Genomic DNA, 21,362 nt, shown 5'->3' with positions numbered 1-21,362 from the left:
TTGTATGTCTTCCTTGGAGAATTGCTTGTTTAGGTCTTCTGCCCATTTTTGGATTGGGTTGTTTATTTTTTTCTTATTGAGTCGTATGAGCTGCTTATATATTCTGGAGATCAAGCCTTTGTCGGTTTCACTTGCAAAAATTTTCTCCCATTCCGTAGGTTTTCTTCTTGTTTTACTTCTGGTTTCCTTTGCTGTGCAGAAGCTTGTAAGTTTCATTAGGTCCCATTTGTTTATTCTTGCTTTTATTTCTTCTAGGAGAAAATTTTTGAGATGTATGTCAGATAATGTTTTGCCTATGTTTTCCTCTAGGAGGTTTATTGTATCTTGTCTTATGTTTAAGTCTTTAATCCATTTTGAGTTGATTTTTGTATATGGTGTAAGGGAGTGTTCTAGCTTCATTGTTTTACATGCTGCTGTCCAGTTTTCCCAACACCATTTGCTGAAGAGACTGTCTTTATTCCATTGTATATTCTTGCCTCCTTTGTCGAAGATGAGTTGACCAAAAGTTTGTGGGTTCATTTCTGGGCTCTCTATTCTGTTCCATTGGTCTATATGTCTGTTTTGGTACCAATACCATGCTGTCTTGATGACTGTAGCTCTATAGTATTGTCTGAAGTCTGGGAGAGTTATTCCTCCAGCCTCTTTCTTTCTCTTCAGTAATGCTTTGGCAATTCTAGGTCTTTGATGGTTCCATATAAATTTTATTATGATTTGTTCTAGTTCTGTGAAATATGTCCTGGGTAATTGGATAGGGATTGCATTAAATCTGTAGATTGCCTTGGGCAGTGTGACCATTTTAACAATATTGATTCTTCCAATCCAAGAGCATGGAATATCTTTCCATTTTTTAAAGTCTTCTTTAATTTCCTTCATCAGTGGTTTATAGTTTTCTGTGTATAATTCTTTCACCTCCTTGGTTAGATTTATTCCCAGATATTTTATTACTTTGGGTGCTATTTTAAAGGGGATTGTTTCTTTACTTTCTTCTTCTGTTGATTTATCGTTAGTGTAAAGAAATGCAACTGATTTTTGAACGTTAATTTTGTAACCTGCTACCTTGCTGAATTCTTCAATCAGCTCTAGTAGCTTTTGTGTGGACCTTTTAGGGTTTTCTATATATAGTAACATGTCATCAGCATATAATGACACTTTTACGTCTTCTTTTCCAATTTGGATCCCTTTTATTTGTTTCTCTTGCCTGACTGCTGTGGCTAGGACTTCCAGGACTATGTTGAATAGGAGTGGTGATAGTGGGCATCCTTGTCTTGTCCCAGATTTTAGTGGGAAGCTTTTGAGTTTTTCACCGTTGAGTACTATGCTGGCTGTAGGTTTGTCATATATAGCTTTTATTATGTTGAGATATGTTCCCTCTATACCCACTTTGGTGAGAGTTTTTATCATAAATGGGTGTTGAATTTTATCAAATGCTTTTTCTGCATCGATTGAGATGATCATGTGGTTTTTGTCCTTTCTCTTGTTGATGGTGATGTATTACATTGATTGATCCACTTATATATTTTTAAAAATTGAGATTGGTGATTGATCATGGTTTGATGCTCAGATATATTTGCCCTATCATTTCTCGGCCTTTGGGCTAAGATCAAGTGCCTATGTCTTTACACTACAGTTTTTGGTTATATGTTAGAGGAGTCAGTTAGGAGCAGGTTCCTGGGTGTACGTTTGGATACATGAACAGAAGTGAGTCATGTCACTTGGCTGATGCTCTCTCACTCAGTTTAACCAGCTTTTGGAGCCAGTGTGTCCATGGCTTTTGAATGTCGTGGTTTCCACATCTGTGTTCTTTTCATTTTTCCAGCTGCAGCATGAGAAAGCTGAACTAGAACAGCATCTCGAACAGGAGCAGGAATTCCAGGTCAACAAACTGATGAAGAAAATTAAAAAACTGGAGAATGATACCATTTCTAAGCAGCTTACATTAGAACAGGTAAGAATATGTAGGCGTTTTTTGTTTGTTCGGTCTCATTTCATCAACTGTTCTTTCAAGCTTTAAGATGTCCTGAGGAATACCAGTGAAAAACATTTTCCAACTTTCTCTTCCCCCGTGGAGACTTCGTTTCTAAAGTACACACTGGCAGATCTGCATAGCACCTGCTCACTCTCTCACACTTTCTCTTTCTTTAACCACAGTTAATCAAGTTTCAGGAGATATGTTGTGATGTGCTGATTTACAGGCAGGAAATGTTAGGTTCCTGCTGCAAAGGGGAAGAATGTTTTTTTAACCACAGGATCATTTCTGTGGTAGTTCCTGAGACAGTGTGGCTGTGGAACTAAAACTTTTCTTTCAAGGGTTCTTCAGAACAAGGAGTTAACACTTTCCTTCTTTGAATTATTAGCAATCTTATATGAACCCTGTCTTTTCTCATCTAGATTTCCCAGATACAGCGTCACAGACTCAGTTGTTTATCCTGATTCAGCCACTGACTAATTGTATGATTTTGCATTAGCTGTGTCAACTTCTCTGGGCTCAAGTTTTCCATTTGTAAACAGAGAAGCACAAACTAAACTCAGGAGTGGCAAGCTTAAAAAGATACACAAGGTGGAGGATAAGAGCACACAGTCCGCTTGGACATTTCCCTTGGTAGACGTTGGGATTTGAGCCCGGGCCCCGCCTTAAGAGTCCCAGCTGGTCGTTGTACTCCAACACACAGCATGAGGACAGCCGTCATCAGTCCATCCAGGCTGCTGTGCCAGACAGAAGTGCCTGTTGGCTCTGGCCTAGATGCTCCCTGATACTTTACCCCACGCTCATTTATTTTCCCTTGGCCATAGCCTACTGCTACCTGGTTTCCATGTAAAATTCAGAATACTGATTAACATCTTCCAGCTCTTTGGAATTTGGATCCCAGTTGCCATTTTCATGACTTGGCCAATTCTTTCATGTAAAGTTGTCTGATTTATCCCGATTTTAGGGTCTTTCTGTGCATCTTAGTTCCTGCCGACTGCTCTTATTTCATCACTGTATCTGAGAATGGAACTATGATGGGAAGGTCAGGTTTGAGAGGAAGTCAGGGTTTGTTTTAAACTAATCTAACTGACTTTTGTGTGTGTGTTATTCTTGTATCTACCAGTATCAAAGGGTGGGATGTCACTGTTTTTTCCAAGACTGAATAATGGCCCTAAAATTTTTTTCATTCCTTCCAGGTAAGAGAACAAAAAAATTCAGTTGCCAAGGGTTGACTGTTTATTATTCATATCCACAGTAATCTATTCTTACCATTCACCTTTGGAATTCAGATGCAATTTCTAAATTTAGAAGACTCCTCCACTCCCTACGGTTTAAAAACATTTTTTCCTGAAGTTCACCTGTTTAATTTCCAGGATAGGCCGTGGCCAGTTCTGTTCAGGTTAAAACTCTGAAGATTCTTGTATAAGTCCCTGACACCAAGTAATTGCTGTTGATATGAGTTAACACTTAAGAGTTAACCAGGTGACCAAGTGAAATTCTCACAATGGTTGGTGTTGTGAGAATGTCGCTTGATCAAGACCTCTGCAGTGATGACTGTCAGTGATTTAAACAGCTTCTTCCCTGTATTTGTTCCCAGGCTCTAAGGAGACTTTGGAGCTGGGACTGGGACCCCTATCGTTTAGCTGCGGCCACAAGGTGGAGGTAGTGGCCTAGAATCAGAAAAGGACAGTCTGGTCCTACAGTCCGTGAGAGGATGCACTGCTGTAGGATCTTAAGACTCTTTGGAAAGTTTAGTAACTGAGCCCCCCTTTAAAATGAGGTCCAAGGCGTACGTTCTCCCCCAGGTTAATGATTTAGTATACTGGAAGGCTTATTTCAGACCTCAGCACTAAAGGAACGGATTTCTACAGTGGAATATGTGCATTGCAAAGCCCTAGCCTAGAAATAAACCTCAGATCTGGGATGTCAAGTCCCTATTTAAGATAGAAAAATTGAACATCATCATAAGACTTTCCCCACTTTGTTTTGGGTGTGTCCAGGATGATTAAATGTTGAGGATTTTACTCTATATTTTGTTTCACTAGAAATAATTTTAGTCTGTGTTTAGGGGAACGTTTGGGTTTTTCTTCTAGTAGAAATAAATCTCTGTGTTTCCATGGATGTGATCTGACCCTCTCTTATGGCCATCCTTTGGAATTATTATCTATATCATAATATATACTGTATGTCATAGTTGATATAATATATCCTACACTACAGGTTGTTATCAGAAGAGCCAAGGCATATACTACACTATGCATTATAACTGTATGTATATATGGAGTGCAGGCCTCGTCTCTTCTATCTAACAACAGGTCTATTTTTAAACCTAGAAGCTATTTGAAGGCATGTTTCCTGTGTGTCTCATGCTCCACCACTGCTTTGTTGGAAGAGCTTTAAGTGTAGATTTGGGCAGGTGGCTGGAGAGCTGTCGTTTGCACTTTGGAAAGCAGCACAGTGTAGAGACAGAGCCTGGGCACTAGACTTGATTGGAGCCAGATGTGAACCTGTTTCCTTTGCTTAATGTCTTAGTTCACTTCAAAAAAAATTTTTTGGTAGTAGCTTTATGGAGTAATAATTCACACACCATACAAATCACCCATTTAAGGTATACAAATTCAGTGGATTTTAGCATATTTAGGGTTGTATAACCGTAGTCAATTTTAGAAGATCTTCATCACCTCAAAAAAGAAACCCTGTATTCTTCAGCGGTCACTCAATCTCCTGTTTCCCTTAAGCAACCACTACTCTTCTTTCTGTCTCTGAGTGTTTGCTTACTCTGGACACTTCATATAAATAGAATCGTGCAGTGTGTGGCCTTTTGTGACTGGCTTCCTTCACTTAGCATCGTATTTTTGCCTATGGTGTAGCATGCATCAGTATTACATTCCTTTTCCTGGGCCAAGTAATATTCCATTATAGGGATATAACACATTTTGTTTTTCTATTCAGCATTTATTAGACATTTGGGTTGTTTCTACCTTTTGGTTGTTATGAGTAATGCTGCTGTGAACATTTGTGTACAGTTTTTTGTGTAGACATGTGTTTTAATTTTTTCTCGGATATATACCTAGGAGTGGAATTGCAGGAGCACACGTGAACCCTATGTTTACCTTTGGGAGGAACTGCCAGACAGTTTTCCCAAGTGGCTGCATGATGTTGTTGGAGCCGTTCTGGTGGCTGTGAGGCATTGCCTCTTGTGGTTTTATGTTCCCAGTGGCTAATGATGTTGAGTATCTTTCCAGGTGCTTATTGGCCATTTGTATGTCTTCTTTGGGAAAATGTCTATTCAAGGTCTTTTTATTGTTGAATTGTTAAGAGTTCCTTATATATTCTAGATACAGGTCCCTTATCAGATACATCATGTGCAAGTCTTCTCTCCCATTTCGTGGATGTTCTTTTCACTTTCTAGATAATGTCCTTTGGAGCATAGAGGTTTTTAATTCTGGTGAAGAGCAGTTATTTTTTTTCTTTTGTTGCTTGTGCTTTTGTGTCCTATCTTAGAATCTGAGGTCACAAAGATTTGCCTTTGTTTTCTTTTGGCTCCTAGGTCTTTAGGTCTTTGATTCATTTCGAGTTAATTTTTATATAAGGTGTGAGATAGGGTTCAAATTTATTCTTTTGCATGTGGCTGTCCAGTTGTCTCAACTAGTTCATTTCTGAGCCTCAGTTTCTTTATCTGTAAAATGGCAAGAATAGCAAACCCGTGTCAGGGTATGATGAATGAGAGAGAGTGAAAGGTGATTTGCATGATGCCTGCTACAAGCACTCAGCATGAGGTAGCTGTTGCTATTAATTTTAAAATTATCCACGTGTTGAACCTAATGGGTTGAACCTGCAGAAAGGATATTGGAAGGCCTTCTGCCAGAGATTTGTGTTGGCTAAAACATGTTTGTTTTCCAGGTGTGGCTTGGGTTGTAATGGTTTTTAAGAAGGCACCTGCCTGTTCTCTGTAAAGCAGAAGTTAGCTGGGTTTGAGACTAAGTCTTGGGCTCCTTTCACAGTGGGCCCCAATTAACTCACATGCCAGGGGCCCTCATTATAAGATTGTCTCACCACAAGTCAGGCCTTTGGCATGAACACTTGACTCAGTCAGATAGCGTTTGTTCTTCTCTTAGACCCAGAATCTGGGATCCTTTCATTCTTTTTAAAAGAGAACGTTAACAGCTTGATCTTCAGGGTCTTTGGGATATAATTGGTTCCTTTGGTGTTCTGCGGTATGTGAATTCATAGAATTTTAATTCATAGAGCTGGAGGGCCGCCTTATGGGGAAGACTACCTTTGTCATTACCTTTATCCCCAGACTCCCATGGGGACATGAGGCAGTGGGGACATCATGAAGAAATCCGAAGGCAGGGGCTCCAGATCTGCTCCAGGATTTGGAATCACAGCCACCTGCACCTGCTTCCTCTCCCTGCAGAACTCGGGAAGGAGGAGGCTCGGGAGAGTGACAGACCAGTTTGCCCTGTCGGTGGCCCAGCCTGCTCATCCTGCTCCCACTTTTTCACAACTTAGCATTCTAGATGCATAAGCAGATGTAAAAAAGCATGTTCAGGAAAATGTAAAACTGTGCGGTCTTTGCAGCACTAGTGGTTAATATTAGTCTCATAAACTGGGCTCGTCAACATGACTTCAGCACTATTAGGGATTCTTTTTAACAAACACTGGTGGGCACTGCCTATACACCCTTGTTTGAAGGTTTTTTTTCAAATGTGTGGCCCACAGACATCTGTTTCTAAAGGTTGGGTTTATGGTTGGAATGGTTAATCTCTTTTGTTAATCTCTTATTTGGTATGCACATTTTTTAGGTGATGGTAAGAACATTTAGAATCAAGTATTTTCTTAGTGCCAAGAACTCTTGATCTGAATGAATGTTTTCTGCCAACGAGGAAGAATTTTCCTTCTCTGGAGGATAACTAGCATTAAAAGTTTAATTTATTTATTAAGTGAGGTTCAGCTTAGCAGATATGATGAACAGGACTGTCATGTACTAGACATCTTGCTCTTTTCTCCTGTAGTTGGCCCAGTAAAGTTTTCTCAGTTATTCCTGGAATTTGGGGTGTATTTTCTTATCTGAGAAGTCTTTTCCTCCTAAAGCACAGACATCCATTTCTAATCCATTTAGGATTGGAATGGTAATTTTATTCATTGGCCTCCATTTATAATTACAAGCTCATAGCCTGTCTAGTTCAGGAAAACTTCCTTAGGCTGAAATCCCCCTTCTGTCTGAAGAAGCTGTGTGACTTCAGGCAAGCAGTTTGACGTCTTTTGTGAAACAGACACGATATCTAACTTGCAGGTTTGCTGGGAGGATTAATCTTCCATTCTGCCCCTCCTCACACTCCATCCGTATTGAAGTTCTTTTCGTTTCTCTTGTCAGGGAAGAAGAAATTTTCCTCGACCTTTCTACGTTCTTCTGGCTGGTCTAAGAATCAAACTGACATGAGAAAGATTAACAGGAAAAGATCAGACAACAATAACAAAAACTTAATAATATATATACGTGGGAGAAACCCAGGAAAAAATTCACCAAAACGGTCGAAACCCTCACTTTAAATACTGTCGTCAGCGCTAGAGACCAGAGATAGTGTTGGGAGTAGGGGTTGTGACTTTCAAGGAAGGGGAGGAAGGCAGGTGACACGGAGAAGGGAACGCAGATGTTTGATAAACACACATTTGCTGGGCCTGCAGAGACCGTGGGACCCAGTGTGGCATTTTAACAGACTTTGCCAGGTCCCTCCCTGTCTACACACCTACTTCACACCGTCACTACCTATGGTGATAGTTCTTTCCTGAAGCACGTCCTCTGTCTACATTCCTTCAGACATTTAGGGGAAGGGTCAAAGGTTCTTCCTTTGGGACCTTAAAAATAATCAGCCTCAATTAATCCTCACGCCAAAGAGATGCATTTTGGGGAGGCAAATTTTGTGCCCCTACACTCTGATACAGAGTTGTTCCCATGTGGGCTGCGCAGCAGGAAGTAAGTTTGCATGGTAACCCAGCACACGGACGTTTCTGTAACCGTGTGAATGACTGGGACAGGTTTCGTCAAACAACACTTGTGTGCTTTGCACTGATTTTCTCTTCAGTCTTATTTCATTTTTAGCAAATGTAGGTCACAGCTGACGAGTAATTTCACAACCCAGTAATGGGTCATGATCTGCAGTTTGAATGAAAATCATGCTCTGATGTGCCCAGGGCTCTCCTGTCCTCAGATCTTCATGGATATGTTTCCTCTGCCTGAACCACTTTTTCCCTCCCCTGGCCCATCCCTGTTTAATAGTTACTGACCTCCCTCCTCTAGCCAGTGAGGGTTCTGTGCTATACAGTGTTTCTGTAGTGTTCAGTCCTTCTCCTGTAACACTTGCTACACAGACAGCAATTAGCAGTTAAACAGATCGTTTCCTCCCCGTAAGTTCCCTGTAAGGTAAAAGAGGGAAGGCACAATGTTGACCTTACCTCTGTATCCCTGGTGACTCACGTAGAGTAAGCTCTCCAAAAATTGTATCTGCTGCCTTTAATCGTCAAAGTTTCCATCTAGTTTCTGTGGTCCTTTGCCCTACCCATTTTCAAGGAAAATGAGCATGCGTATTATTTGAGCCTCAAATGTCTCACCGCCTTCCATGACCTGGTTATGCATCTGTTTGAATCACAGGTCTTTGTGACTTCCGTTTTTGCCCATGCTGCAGTTGATGCTCTGGTGTGGCACACGTCCTCCGTTAATTAAACATACCTTTATTACATGCTGCTGTCTGCCATGGACTCTAAGAAAGATGATGTTAGGTCCCTGGCCTCATGCAGCCTGGTCCCAGAGGCCAGTGGGCCTGTGGACAGTGATGTGGGATGCTCTGTGCAGTGCTCTGGTGGAGGGGACTAGTGTTACTACTGCAGCAGGACCCTCCCCTCCCCCCACCCAAACAAGCTCCTTGGCACTTGGTTTGTTTGTTAACTGACACACATGGACTGGATAAATCTAAGTCCAGCCTTCTTGCAGAGAAACAGGGACGTGAGGGGGACAGGAATGGGAGAGAAGACAGGCAGTAAAAAGTGGATGCAGGTACTGCAGGGAGAAGAGATGCTGAGAGAAGAAAAGAGAGCTCATGAAGAATCATGAAGTTGTGTCCGTCTTCTTTTTACCAGGCAGGGAGAAAGAAGGGGTCTGGCAGTACATCTGCTGTGTGTTGTCCCTGAGGGCATAAGCTCGTCTGTATAGTGAGTGTCTTGGAGAGGGCAGCCACGTCGCTGCACCAGGGCTCCTGCAGCCTCAGTGCTGACGTGCCCAGGGGTTACCTTCAGCCACTAGACGACATCAGGTGACTGCAGAGGTTTGACAAGACCCCAGCCTCCAGGGACCTTGTGGAGGTGACATCCACTTCTCCCGGTGTCCCTTAGCGACTGTAACTGTGGCAAATCACAGAGGTTGGGATTTCAAATGAATTTCAATCCTCAGCACAAGATTTATTTTTTTGTCCAATTTAAAAAAGTGAAACGGAGCATTTAATACATTTTAAGTTTTGCGAAGAAGAAAGGGAGATTTTAGGTTTCCAGCTCTTTGAACAGTGGTCCTGAGTTAAGGATCCAAGATGGCCTTTCCACCTTACTTGTCTAAAAAGTAATACAGACCATCTGACGTCACCATCCGTCCACATGCAGTTCTGATGCTACTTATTTTAGTAGCTACGACAACTAACTCTAGTAACGTAGACCTTCCTTGTGTCTTTGTGACTCAGCAGTGAATCGAGTGTCCAGTGGCTCATGTTCAGGTTTGCATCCTTGACTGATTTTTTTTTTTTAATTGGAATAAGGTCTACCTTTAAATCGCAGGTAGTGTGCCCATTCTGGGTATTGTGAAAATTTCGTTCGAGCTCCAGCTGCCCTTGCAGTCTGGCTGTGGGAGGAGGCTGTTGCAGTAGCTCCGGGAGCCCCTGCTCATCTCAGAGAATGACTGTGTTCCCTGAGGGATCCTTTGGTGTAGGAGATTGAATTTAGTGGCCACTGTACACCCGTTGAAGCTTGATTTCAAATGCTAATCGCAAATTTATGGAAGTCTTGAAAACTTGTAAACATTTGCATTATACAAGTACTCCATGGCTCTTTCAAGAAAATTTAGAAAACATAAACATAGAAGTACAAAATAAAAGAACATTACCAAGACTGCAATTCCCCCACTTCCCACAAACAACTTCTGTTCATGTTTTTTCCTTCATCCTCTCCCTCTTTCTCCACTTTGTGTTCCTTTGTACTCCTGAATAATAGTGCATTATAACTTGCTGCCCTGTGCTTATTTTTTTTAAATAAAGCATTATAACCTATGGCTGCACATTTAGACAAGCTATATTGGGGCACAGCTAGATACCATCATGGTAAATCCTGAAGTCAGCTTGGTGCGAATTTGATGTAGCAAATCCTGGAGGAGATGTGGGTCACTTGAAGCTTGACTACAAACATCCTACCTACTGCTTACTGGGGAGTGGAGAGGAAAGCCTCAGAGCATAGCTGAAAATAAGTGGGATTTTGTGCCTTGGTAGTAGGCACACCAGGGGCAATAGGTGGTACTCAGGGAGGCTCCAGCAGGCTCTTTTCAGTTGATTTGTAACCCAGGAACTGTCAGGATCTCATGAAGCCAGTTGAGATCTCACATCCAGACCTGCGAGAGCAGACGCTGCGCTCAGTCAGGGGCACAGACAGGTCTTTCTGCAGAATGTGAAACACAAATCCCCCAGAATTCCTTCCTTGGGCTCCATTTCAGTTAAGTACAAAACTATGTTCCGTCTTACCAGACTTTATTTTGAAGCATTGGATAATACTCGGCATGTGGATCAGTTTGTACAGATGTCACATGATGGCAGGGTCAGAATTAAAAGTGGGTTTCCTGTGTAAAGAAAGAGGCACCTCATCGTGACCCAGCAGTGTGTGTTTCTGGTCATGCACTGCGGGGAAAGACTGCCCATTAAATTACAGGGCATTGATCTGCTACATACAATAAGGGCAATAAAATCCAGAGATACTGTACTGAGACTTACTAGTTGCTTATAATTTTGAAATGCACGAAGTCCATGTCTTTATGACCAGAACAAGGATTCAGTTGATGACTGAGGAAAGGTGTTTTCCTTAGCTGAACATACAGGGTAAATGAGTGAATGGCAGACAAACCCTACATCTCTCTGTAAGGAAGTAGGATGGATGTGGTAATGACTAGAAAGAAATGATTTCTTTTATCGAGGAAACTTCCTTTTAAGAGAAAGCTTATCAAGAGAAGTTTCCCTAACATTGTTTTCTTAAGGAGGTATATATTGTAGATAATGAGCTGATGGTAGCTACTGATGGGATGGTGTATTTGCAACATACACTGTGATCTGAGTTCTTTCCCCAGGATTTCTCTGCTGCACTCTTGATGTATCAAAAGAATGCACACCCAAGACTTTGGAACCTGCTTTTCCACAAATGGTAATTATTTGGTAAAAGAGTCCCCTAGAATTAGGAACCCATTATGCAAATTTGCATAATGTTGTGCTGATGTCAAAGTGACGAAAACTTAAGCCCAGAAACTGGATAAATCTGACTAATTATATGTGTATCTATTTTATAAAACGCTTTCATTTCTCAACGTCATTGAGCTGGTAAACTATGAAACAGTGTCATTTTTCACATATTAATGGGGTTTTAATATTATCCTGAAGTTCTTCCTCAGTTTTTGAGAAGAAAAAAGTTGTAAGCTGTGGTAGAGGTTAACTCTGGGCTGTCTGGAAAATTCCCAGTCTTCCAGATAGCAAAGCCTTGACTATCATTTATCCTTTGAGAATTTATTGGTTCATTCCATATTTTATATGTATAAATTAATATTCTAAATTAATGGATGTACTATTAGGAAACTTAATTTTTAAAATTCAGTATCTTTATAGTTTTTCTTATAAAAATAATAAATAAAAATTGGGTGGGACAAAAAAATGTAGGAAGACAAATTAATAACAATATTACTTTCACCCAAGATCCAACCTTACTTATCTTGCTATGTAGTTCTTTATATTTAGCATCTCTTTTTTTTTTCCTCTAGCAGTAGAGATATCTAGTGCACATAGATAAATTTCTTTTCAACTGTAATTTTTGACCCCCTAGACTTGGAAGTGGTCATCCTTTCTCCATTTCTCTTGCTCTTCACTGATGAACTTTTATTGGTTCTTTCTGGGCTCAGCTTTGCAGGAGCCAGTGGCGATGACCTAGAACTTTTCAAAAATTGTGAAACCAGCTGCAGCTTGATTAACCAAGTAGGTACCTCAGGGGCTGTGTGGTCTGTGAACACCTGCCTTAACTCATCTCTAACACAAATCTGCTGCTTGATTTCTTTAAAAAATTTTTTTTTGTTTTTCTTTCTTCAAGAAGACAAGAGGGTAGATGTCTTCCAGCCTAGGAGGAGAATTGCCAGGGCCGGGCAAAATTCCACTGATTGCCCAAACAGACACCAGCAGAGGCCGTGTGTACGTTTACTTTACTTGTCTCTGTTGCTTTAATTTGTGAGGGCGTTGCCAGGGAGCGGGGACCATTGTGCACGGTTCTCAGCTCTTCCTGTGTCATCTGCACACAGTATGTTTTAACAGTCCCTTTGTGAGGGACTATACTAGCCACTCCATCGGTACGTGGAAGTAAAACCTTGATTGACTCAGATGTATTGGCAAAGTAGGGTGATGAAATGAGGGATGATCCTTTACTGGCTCTGCTCTTAACAGTCGAAACAAAACTGTCTTAGCCCATTTGGGCTATTTTAACAAATAACCCAGACTGGCTTATAAACAGCAAGAATTTTTTTCTACAGTTCTGGAGGCTGGAGGTCCGGGATCAGGGTGCCAGCTTGATGGTGTTCTGGTGAGGGCCCTCTTCTGGATTGCAGACTGCTAACTTCTTACGTCCTGAACTGGTAGAGAGCAGAGAGCAGCTAGTTGCAAGGTGGCTCATGATTCTTAGGAAGGACACTAATCCATCCAGGGGAGGAGAGGGGGAGGTCCAACAACCCCCACGACATCAACTAAACCTAATTATGTCCCAAAGGCCCCATCTGCAAATACCATCACACTGGGGGGTTAGGCATGTGAATTTTAGACACAGACATTCAGTCCAATGCAAAAACTGTGTTCATTTTCTGACTATGATTTAGTCATTTTCTGAGTATTGTACTTTTTATTTTCCCAGGTGATTCTGATGTACCTCCAGGGTCCCCACTTTGAACATCTATGGTATTTTGTAATGAACTGGTAGGAAATTGGGCTGAACTGTTAATGGCCCTTGGATGCTACCTAACTTGGAAGGATTTTGGGATTTGTGTTATCCCCAGCACCCCCTTGTTTTCTTAGAATTTGCCCTTCTCTCTTTAAAACAAACAATCAAACATTTAGCCAACTAACAAGAGTTTGGTCAATGTAGGTCTTAGAGCACTCATTCTGCCATTTCTTGTTTTAAACATCAGGTCTACTTCTTGTGTCATAATTATTCTAAGGGCTTTTTACCATATGTTGTAACAAGCTTTGTATGTGTGTTGTATATATGGTAATCCTTATTTCATGGGCTTTTCTCTGTTTATTATCTTGGATTAGTTGTCATGGGCTGCCTTCCAAAATTTGTTTTTTAAATCAGATGTTTGGGTTTCAAAATATATTCTCCCAAAGAAATGGTGATAATATGGTAGGTAGACTCAAATTCCTCAAAGTAGATTGAGAAGATCCACTAAAACCTTTGGAATGAATTCTATAGTTGAGCACAGTGGTTATGCTGAAGTTCTCATCAGGCTTTTTTGCCAAGTATTCCTTTCCCCTACCTCCACCTGCACCCCAGCGCCATGGTTCTCTGTAAGTGGGAAATTGCTACAGTGAGAAAGAAATGTGGTGGTGGTGGGAGCTGTCCCTTGGCTGCCCCCACTTTGTCTGCTGTTTTGGTGATGAGTGTCTGCCCACTGAGAAGACACAGCTAGGATGGGCTGTGAATTCAAATGAGTCAGCCCTGTTCTCAGACACTAAGTTTATCCATTGAAGAAGTTCTGTATTTATTCTGGGAACATAATAAGAACTCTTGGTGTGACGTTAATTAACTTATAATGGGAAAGGGAGCTACTGAAGAGAAGTAAAGAGTTTGGCTGGCAGCCCATTGACCTGACTTAATTACAAAGCAGCTTTCAAATGAATAGTCTACAAGTCAGCTCTATCCATTAGTGCTGTGTGCTCACAGGAGCCGCAGTCAGAAGGGGCTTGGGTTAGCTGGAGAGTTTGATGCTTGATGATAGAAGAGTGGGTGCCTGTTGCATGGACACCGAATTTAAAAAGCCATCAGATATGATTAGGAAGGAGACAGGGGAGAGCATTACCGATAGAGACCAGCACAGGGAAAGCAGTGCGTCACTGGGCTGCTGATTCCATTCCAGCAAGGATTTCTGACTTTGTACCCTGTAAACTTGAAATAAACTGTCACCCTTGAGGATTATGTATAGCAGGGCAGTGCGAGCACTGGAAATCTACTCCTGTCTGAATTGGTAGAGCTGGTGTGTACGCCGTGGCTGTGAATACATAGTTGTGGAATTAGATGAGCAGGAGATGGAGGGGCAGCTCTGATAAAGAACTTCAGGGGGAATTAATCATAATCATAACTAGTCGTAATCATTATGAGTACAATTTCCTCTAACTTCTCTGGCCTTTAATGTCACTAAGTGCTCCTCAGCAATGCTGAAGAGTTAAGGTTTTTTTTAACTGAAAAAAAAAAGACTGAAAACCCTGTTCTTTCTAAGGCTAAAGAAACCATGGACCCCAGGGCACTGCCATCCTGTGTGATGAAACACCCAAATCTAAGCTGCTGAACTGGGGCCTCCTGGGTGGCCTGCTTCATGGGAGCAAATGAGCACAACAAATTAGTGCAGCAGACCTAAGTCTCACCCCCAGGAAGTACTGGTTCGCTGAAGTGGGCAGTAAATTGATAGCTTGTAGCTCTACCAACAGATGCCCCAAAGAAGCTGCGGTCCATGTTTGTTTTCAACTCCTGTTTTTCCTGCTCTCTCCTCTGTTTCTGCATACTCTCAGACTCACTAAGCTACCCCCAAGAATTTGCTGGATAATTTACCCCAAACCCTGCTTTCCCCACAAGATCCCCTATAATTGCTGGTTGGATGGGACGCAGCTCTTCTGGCCACTGTGGTGATTGACACCCATTCCTCTCCTGGCAGTACCACTTTTCCTGAATCACACCATCTCCCAGCTCTGAAAGGTGGATTTCGATGATTTCTCTTACTGCTTCTAGCTCTAAAAGTCTCTAGTGAGCTAGCCCAGACTAAAGACAGCTGCCATCTTGACTGACAGAAAATGATAGAGTGGGTGGCCCTGGAAGGGACATCAGATGTCATCTAGGCCAACCTTCTCACTGCATAGATGAGGATGTTGGGACTCAGAGCCATGAGTACCTGCTCAAAGCCACACATCCAGTCAGTTACACACGCATAAAGACAGCTTTGTCTTGATTTTGCTTTTCAGAATTGATTAACATGATGCATGATGACTCTGAAATTAAGTGTTTAGTGGACGTAAGTCTCTTTACCAGGCATCTCTACTACAAAGTGATGCCTTGCTTGAATTTTTTCCTTACCTACCGAGTACCCCCCTATTATGTTTTAGTTAAACATGGGAATAGAATCCTTAAAGGGTAAATGCCTTGGAATTTTGTTTCTTTAAATAAATGGCTAAGAATTGTGCTTCAGAGCTTGTCCCAAAATGTGGTCAGCACAGAGAATCACAAAGTTTCTTAGGCGTTCCACGAGGTCTTCCCAGGATGCTCCTTGCCGCGGGTACGAGCAGTTTCACGTCTTGAGGAGCGTTTGTTCATCAGCCCGCTCCCAACTTCACAGCACAAAATGCATCTGACTTACTCTGAGCCCTCTCGCTTCTCCATGCAAAGAAAAAAATGTCTTTAAACTGTACTCTGAATTGCCTGTGTGATCTTGGTTTACTTACTTGTTCGGTAAGGTCTCCGGTGGGTGCTGTAAGACTGTTTTCTCCATGGGATTGGTGTCACTTTACTGTATATACAGGAATCTTTGATTGGTGAGGAGCTTGCCTCTGTGACCTGCTAAAGGAACATAAAATCTGCTACCTTGACATCTCTGCAGCTGTGCAATCAAAAATAATTTGTTGAGTCAATGGTTGAAAAGGTAACTCGCTGTTGGTTGACGAGACAGCATAGGGGCAGTAACCTAGTCTTTTTCTCTTAAAAAAAAAAGGAAAGATTCCTGTTAAAATTACTTAGTTTCTCCAATGTGTAGACAAGTACAAAGAATGATATAACACATTCCCTCTGCCCATCACCATGAAGTCTAGTTACTAGTGCACTTTCTGTCACCCTCACCAGCCCTCTTTTTCTTCCTGTCGCTTTCACCCTCTACCAAAGTAGGTGATGTATTTGTTTCATTTACTGTGTTGACTCACTAAGATGTAAGTTCCCTGAGGGCAGACATTTCTGATCTGTGCTTCCCTGCGACCCCCCCAGTTACCCAGTGTCTGGCATTGTTCTTGTATTTGCACACTGCTCTATATCAATCGAGGAAATGAGTTTTTCCGCATTTTCTTTTTATGAAGTAGAATGCAGTTCGGGGTGCCCTGCACAACTGCCTACCTTCCCCCAAATCAAATTTCCCTTCTTCCCTACCTCTCCCGAGGTGACCAGTATTGTGAATTTTGGTGTTAATCCTTCCTGTGCTTGTTTTTATATCTAAGGATGTGTGTACCTATTAACCACTGTGTAGAACTGTCTTTTAGGTGTTTGGGTCATTTTTGTAAATGGTAATACAACCTTTCTGGTTTAGCACTGAACTGCATGCAGGACTGGGGGACAAACCCAATAAGTTCTGGGATGACTGGTAAGCGGGACTCCTCAAACCCTCTTTAAGGAAGACTTTCCATGTGCCTTGAATAAATGCTGAAACGAATGTGATTCATGCACCAGACAGCAATTAAGCTTTAACGACAAAGAGTGAACCTGTCTGGGTTTTCTCAATTAAAGTTTAAGAACTAGATGCGCTTAATGTGCCTGCGCCAGAAAATTGGCCATTTCTTTACAGTTTTCTCCATTAAAGGGGTCCTAATGGTCCAATTGGAAAATCTAATTAAGAGTTTAAGTGGCCTACAGTTCTCAGTGAAACTTTCTTCCTTCCTTTAGTTGAGGCGAGAGAAGATCGACCTTGAAAATACTTTGGAACAAGAACAAGAAGCCCTAGTTAATCGTCTCTGGAAAAGGATGGATAAACTTGAAGCCGAAAAGCGGTTTGTTTAGTTGTGCTGTTCACTTATGGTGGGGGGGCAGGGGGGTGTCTGGGGCACTGTACCTGGCATGACTGAGGCGTAACAGTGGGACAGTTTAATTCCTTGGTTGCTGCATGTCATTTTAATTTGACAAGCGGAAACAGTTTTGAAAGCCTTTGAACTATCCTCATGTCAGTCACTTCTTTATAGTTCTCTCTCACTGTCCCAGCAGAATTTCTTTCACTTGGTGTTAAAGGCTATGAAGAAATTAGTTAAGGAGCTATGAGCTAAGGAACCTTTGGCTTGTTCTGGTAGATGGTTGTAGTTTCAGGTTTTGAACATGTTGGCCTCCCCAGCTGTTCTCTGAAGTTCTCGGGTTTATCGCACATCTCTAGAATGGACTTCGTTAGGAAGGCTGAGATTTTAATAGAAAAATTACCGTCTATGTATTTTAAGACTTGCTATAAGGATATATTTGTACATTTTAAGGTTCTGGTTCTAAATGTTAAATATATGTACATGGATGTGAAATATTCAACAGCACGTATGTCTTGAACCTCTTTGTGCAAGATCCAGCCAGGCCCTTATGTTTAAATATTGTGTACTTTGGGGTATATGGAGCAGGGCTCCAAGAACGGCAGGGAGGTTCTGTAGGTGGGGGCGTTGGGGTGGTGCAGTAAGAAAGTTTCTTTAAAATGTTCATCCGTCTTCTTCACCAGGATATTTTGTTTGCTAACCAGAGGCGTTTTGCCATGAGTGTTTGGTTTGGATGAACATCCATAAATAAAATAATTTGTTCATCTCAAGATTTGCAGCATTTTCATACCGTGAAAATGATTCAAGCTGTGGGTGAACCAGCTGTTTTGTATTATTGTCGGGGTAGTAATAAATTGAATCATGAAAAGTTATGTAATATAATAAATGTAGGGAACCATTATAATATTTATCATACTAGTTTTCTCAACAAGGCCAGGCTTGAGGGTAATCCACAGCTTGCACTTGGGCAGACTTAAAGGTAAAAAGTTAAAAACCAAACTAAACCGAAAACTTCCCGACAGTTTATAAGAGGGGGCTTAGCGATCTGTTGCCAGTCTGTTTTCCTCTGCAGAAAGCAATTGGAGGTGTTAGATATATATATTTTTATATATATATAATATATCTAAGTACCAAATTATTGCATTGAATAATATGAAATTGTCATTTTGTAGAATATATTTGAATATTAGCATTTTATGTGCTTCAAACTAATAATAATTTGTAGAAAAGGTGGGACCCCCAATTTTTAACCCACTAAGTTTTGGTTTTGGTTGTTTTAAATCTCTTTACCTTTGCTGAGGCCAGAAGCAAAGGGTCTTCAGTCTAGTTAGCAATGCCCTCAGGGCTGGTTTTTCAGGAGGTAAGTTTAGAAGTAAGTCTCTTTATGGAATGCCACCCTCCAAGGAGATGTATAGTGTGCAGTTCATAAGTTTCAAGTGGAAAGCAGTGAGAGAGTAAAATTCCTTCAGTATCTCCATTCCCTCAAACCCAGCATGTGGACCATTTAGTCAGCAGATCATTCTGATTGCCTAGTGTATACCAGACACCCTCACTGGAGATTTATTAGTAATACTTAATTACCCGTGGTCATTTAAAAGGAAAAAAAGAAAGTGGATTCTTCAGCTCTGCCCTTTGACCTAAATAAATACCAGGTAAGGGCAGCGAAGAAGTTGATAGAAAATGGGCAGAGGGGTTAAACAGTTTGGTAGATTCTGGCGATTAACGGGCGCTTGCTATTAAAACAAACCTTCCTGGCTAGAATCTGGGGCCTTGTCTTTTAAAAGCAAACTGTTTTTCATTGTTGGAATTTTTCTTTGCAACAAAGAATCCTGCAGGAGAAATTAGACCAGCCGGTCTCTGCTCCCCCATCGCCTAGGGACATCTCCATGGAGATCGACTCTCCGGAAAACATGATGCGGCACATCAGGTTTTTAAAGAATGAAGTGGAGAGGCTGAAGAAGCAACTGAGAGCCGCCCAGTTACAGCGTATGTAGCCTTGGCTTTGCTGGTGGTGTGTCTGCAGAATTCATCCACTTAATACAGGATTTTACTTACACTTTGAACGTGTGTAAATCACATTCATAATGTATTTCATTGTCAGTACATACTTCTGTAAGTCTGTCATCCTGGAGTAGATTATTTTTAAAAATATTGTAGTAGGGCAGGGCAAGTAGTTTAGAATTCTTCTGGGAAATAATTCACGTAATTTCAGGAGGGCCCAGAATCACAGAAACTATTTCTAACTTTCTCCCTGGTGTTCGTCTCTCCGATTATGCTAACAGAAGCAGGGCGGGCGACCTCCGTGTGCTTCGGGGACATTAAGGCAGAGAATAGTGTTTATCTACGCTACTACCAAAATTCCGTCTCAGCTAACCCTTGTTCATGGTACTTTTGGAATTTACCCTTTTTATTTTTGGAAATCAAAGCTGCACCCACAGTAAACATCTCTATATACAAATATAGTTTGATCCCTGTGCAAGAACACCCCGAGGATAAATTCCAGAATGTGGATTTGCTGAGTCAGATGAACTGTGCATGTAAAATTTTAGTGATTCTTATCTTATGTTTTTGAATCTTGAAGTTCATTGCAAGTTCTGTTCAGTCGTGCATCTGGGTGGGTACATGAAGATCAGACTGGGAGCTCCTACTGCTGCTGTAACAGATGAGCACAAACTTAGTGATTTGCAACAACACAGATTTATTTTATTACAGTTTTTGGAGGTCTGAGGTTCAAAATAGGTCTCATTGTGCTAAAATCAAGGTGTTAGCAGGGCTGGTTCCTTGTAAAAGGCTCTAAGGGAGAATCTGTTCCCTTGCTTCTGGAGGCTGTCTACAGCCCTTGGCGCATGGCTCCTTCTTATAATCGGTGTCACTCCCACCTCTGCTTCCTTGTCTCACCTTTTCACTCTGACCCTCCTGTCTTCCCCTTTTAAGGACCCTGTGATTACAATGGGCCCAGCCACACAATCCAGGATGAGTTCCTCACTCAAGGCCCTTCATCACATCTGCAAAGTCCCTTTGCCACGTAAGGCCACTTGTACACAGGCTTCAGAGATTAGGCTGTGGACATATTTGGGGGTCCAGTATTCTGTCTAACCCAATACAGGTTTCTGGGCTTACTCTAGTGGGGGAGCCTGGTCCTCTGTATTTTTTTAAATAGAGGTGATTCTGATAGGTACCCGGGGTTGAGAACACTATGTATGTGGGTTCTGTGAAAACAAATCAAGTTCTCAAATGCTGGTTGTCTTAGGTGAGGCTATGTTTTGAGTTTCTGTGGTGTTGGACAGACAGAAGTCTTTCAGCACCGTTTGAACTTCTTTCGGTGCTGTCAGTTGACATTTCACTTCCTGGTGCAGACTTGCCTCGTGCTCCAGACACAGTTTTTAGAAGACATTTGGGGAGAATTTTTCATTCTCACTGCTTCCTTCCTACTTCACTATTTGGTCTTCGGAGAGACTGCAGATACCAAGAGAGGCATTGATGGGTGCGACTGCAATTTGGTGAGGACAGGGGTGCTGACCCGGAGCTGCAGCATGCGGCATGGAGCCGCTCACAGTTGTCTGGGTTGGGTTTAGAGGTTGAGTTCATGACTTGTCCTCCTCCACCTGCCTCAGCCTCGTTAGGTCAGATAACCTGGCCTCCTTTGAAAGCTCCTGGGGCACTTGGCCCCTCCCCACCAAGTCCAGCTGTGTCTGAACTTGAACCCTCCTCTCTGAATAGGTTCTCAGCTCTGGTTGAACATAAGAATCCCCTGGGGAGTTTTTGCTGTACTACTGGAGAGGTGTCATCCTGAGGGATTCTGATTTAATTGATTTGGCGTGGGGCCTGGGCATCCGTATTTTCTAACTACACACTTGAAAGGGAAGGCAAAATGTCCAGGCCACCTTTGGATCATACGGGAACCAACTCTTTGGAGCTGTCTGGAAGCCACCCTCAGTTGACGCTGTCTTTGAATGTTGTGAGATGGCTGAAGACGGAGGAGATGGAAGCACGGCCCCTAGTGTGCGAGTGGAGGGAGGAAGATGACTCAGGGGTGTAAATCCAGGTGCCAGCAGGGGGCACCCAAGGCATGCCATGGTGTCCGCCCTGCGCCTGGG

General features: G+C 42.0%; 1 protein-coding gene across 3 annotated transcripts in view; it reads left to right on the top strand.

The window, feature by feature from the left end:
* Window positions 1–21,362, top strand: part of CCDC6 (coiled-coil domain containing 6) — a 105,792-nt gene that overhangs the window by 65,684 nt on the left and 18,746 nt on the right. For all 3 annotated transcript variants that reach the window (XM_045518750.2, XM_074374050.1, XM_074374051.1), the window contains exons 3-5: window positions 1,817–1,945; window positions 17,147–17,250; window positions 19,091–19,251. In XM_045518750.2, coding sequence (XP_045374706.2) covers window positions 1,817–1,945; window positions 17,147–17,250; window positions 19,091–19,251 — 394 coding nt within the window. The remainder of the gene's footprint in view (window positions 1–1,816; window positions 1,946–17,146; window positions 17,251–19,090; window positions 19,252–21,362) is intronic.

This window comes from Camelus bactrianus, chromosome 11 (genome assembly GCF_048773025.1).
Source record: "Camelus bactrianus isolate YW-2024 breed Bactrian camel chromosome 11, ASM4877302v1, whole genome shotgun sequence".
Lineage (NCBI taxonomy): Eukaryota > Metazoa > Chordata > Mammalia > Artiodactyla > Camelidae > Camelus > Camelus bactrianus.
The sequence above is the reverse complement of the archived record's forward strand: the minus strand, read 5'-3'. Positions and strand labels throughout refer to the sequence as shown.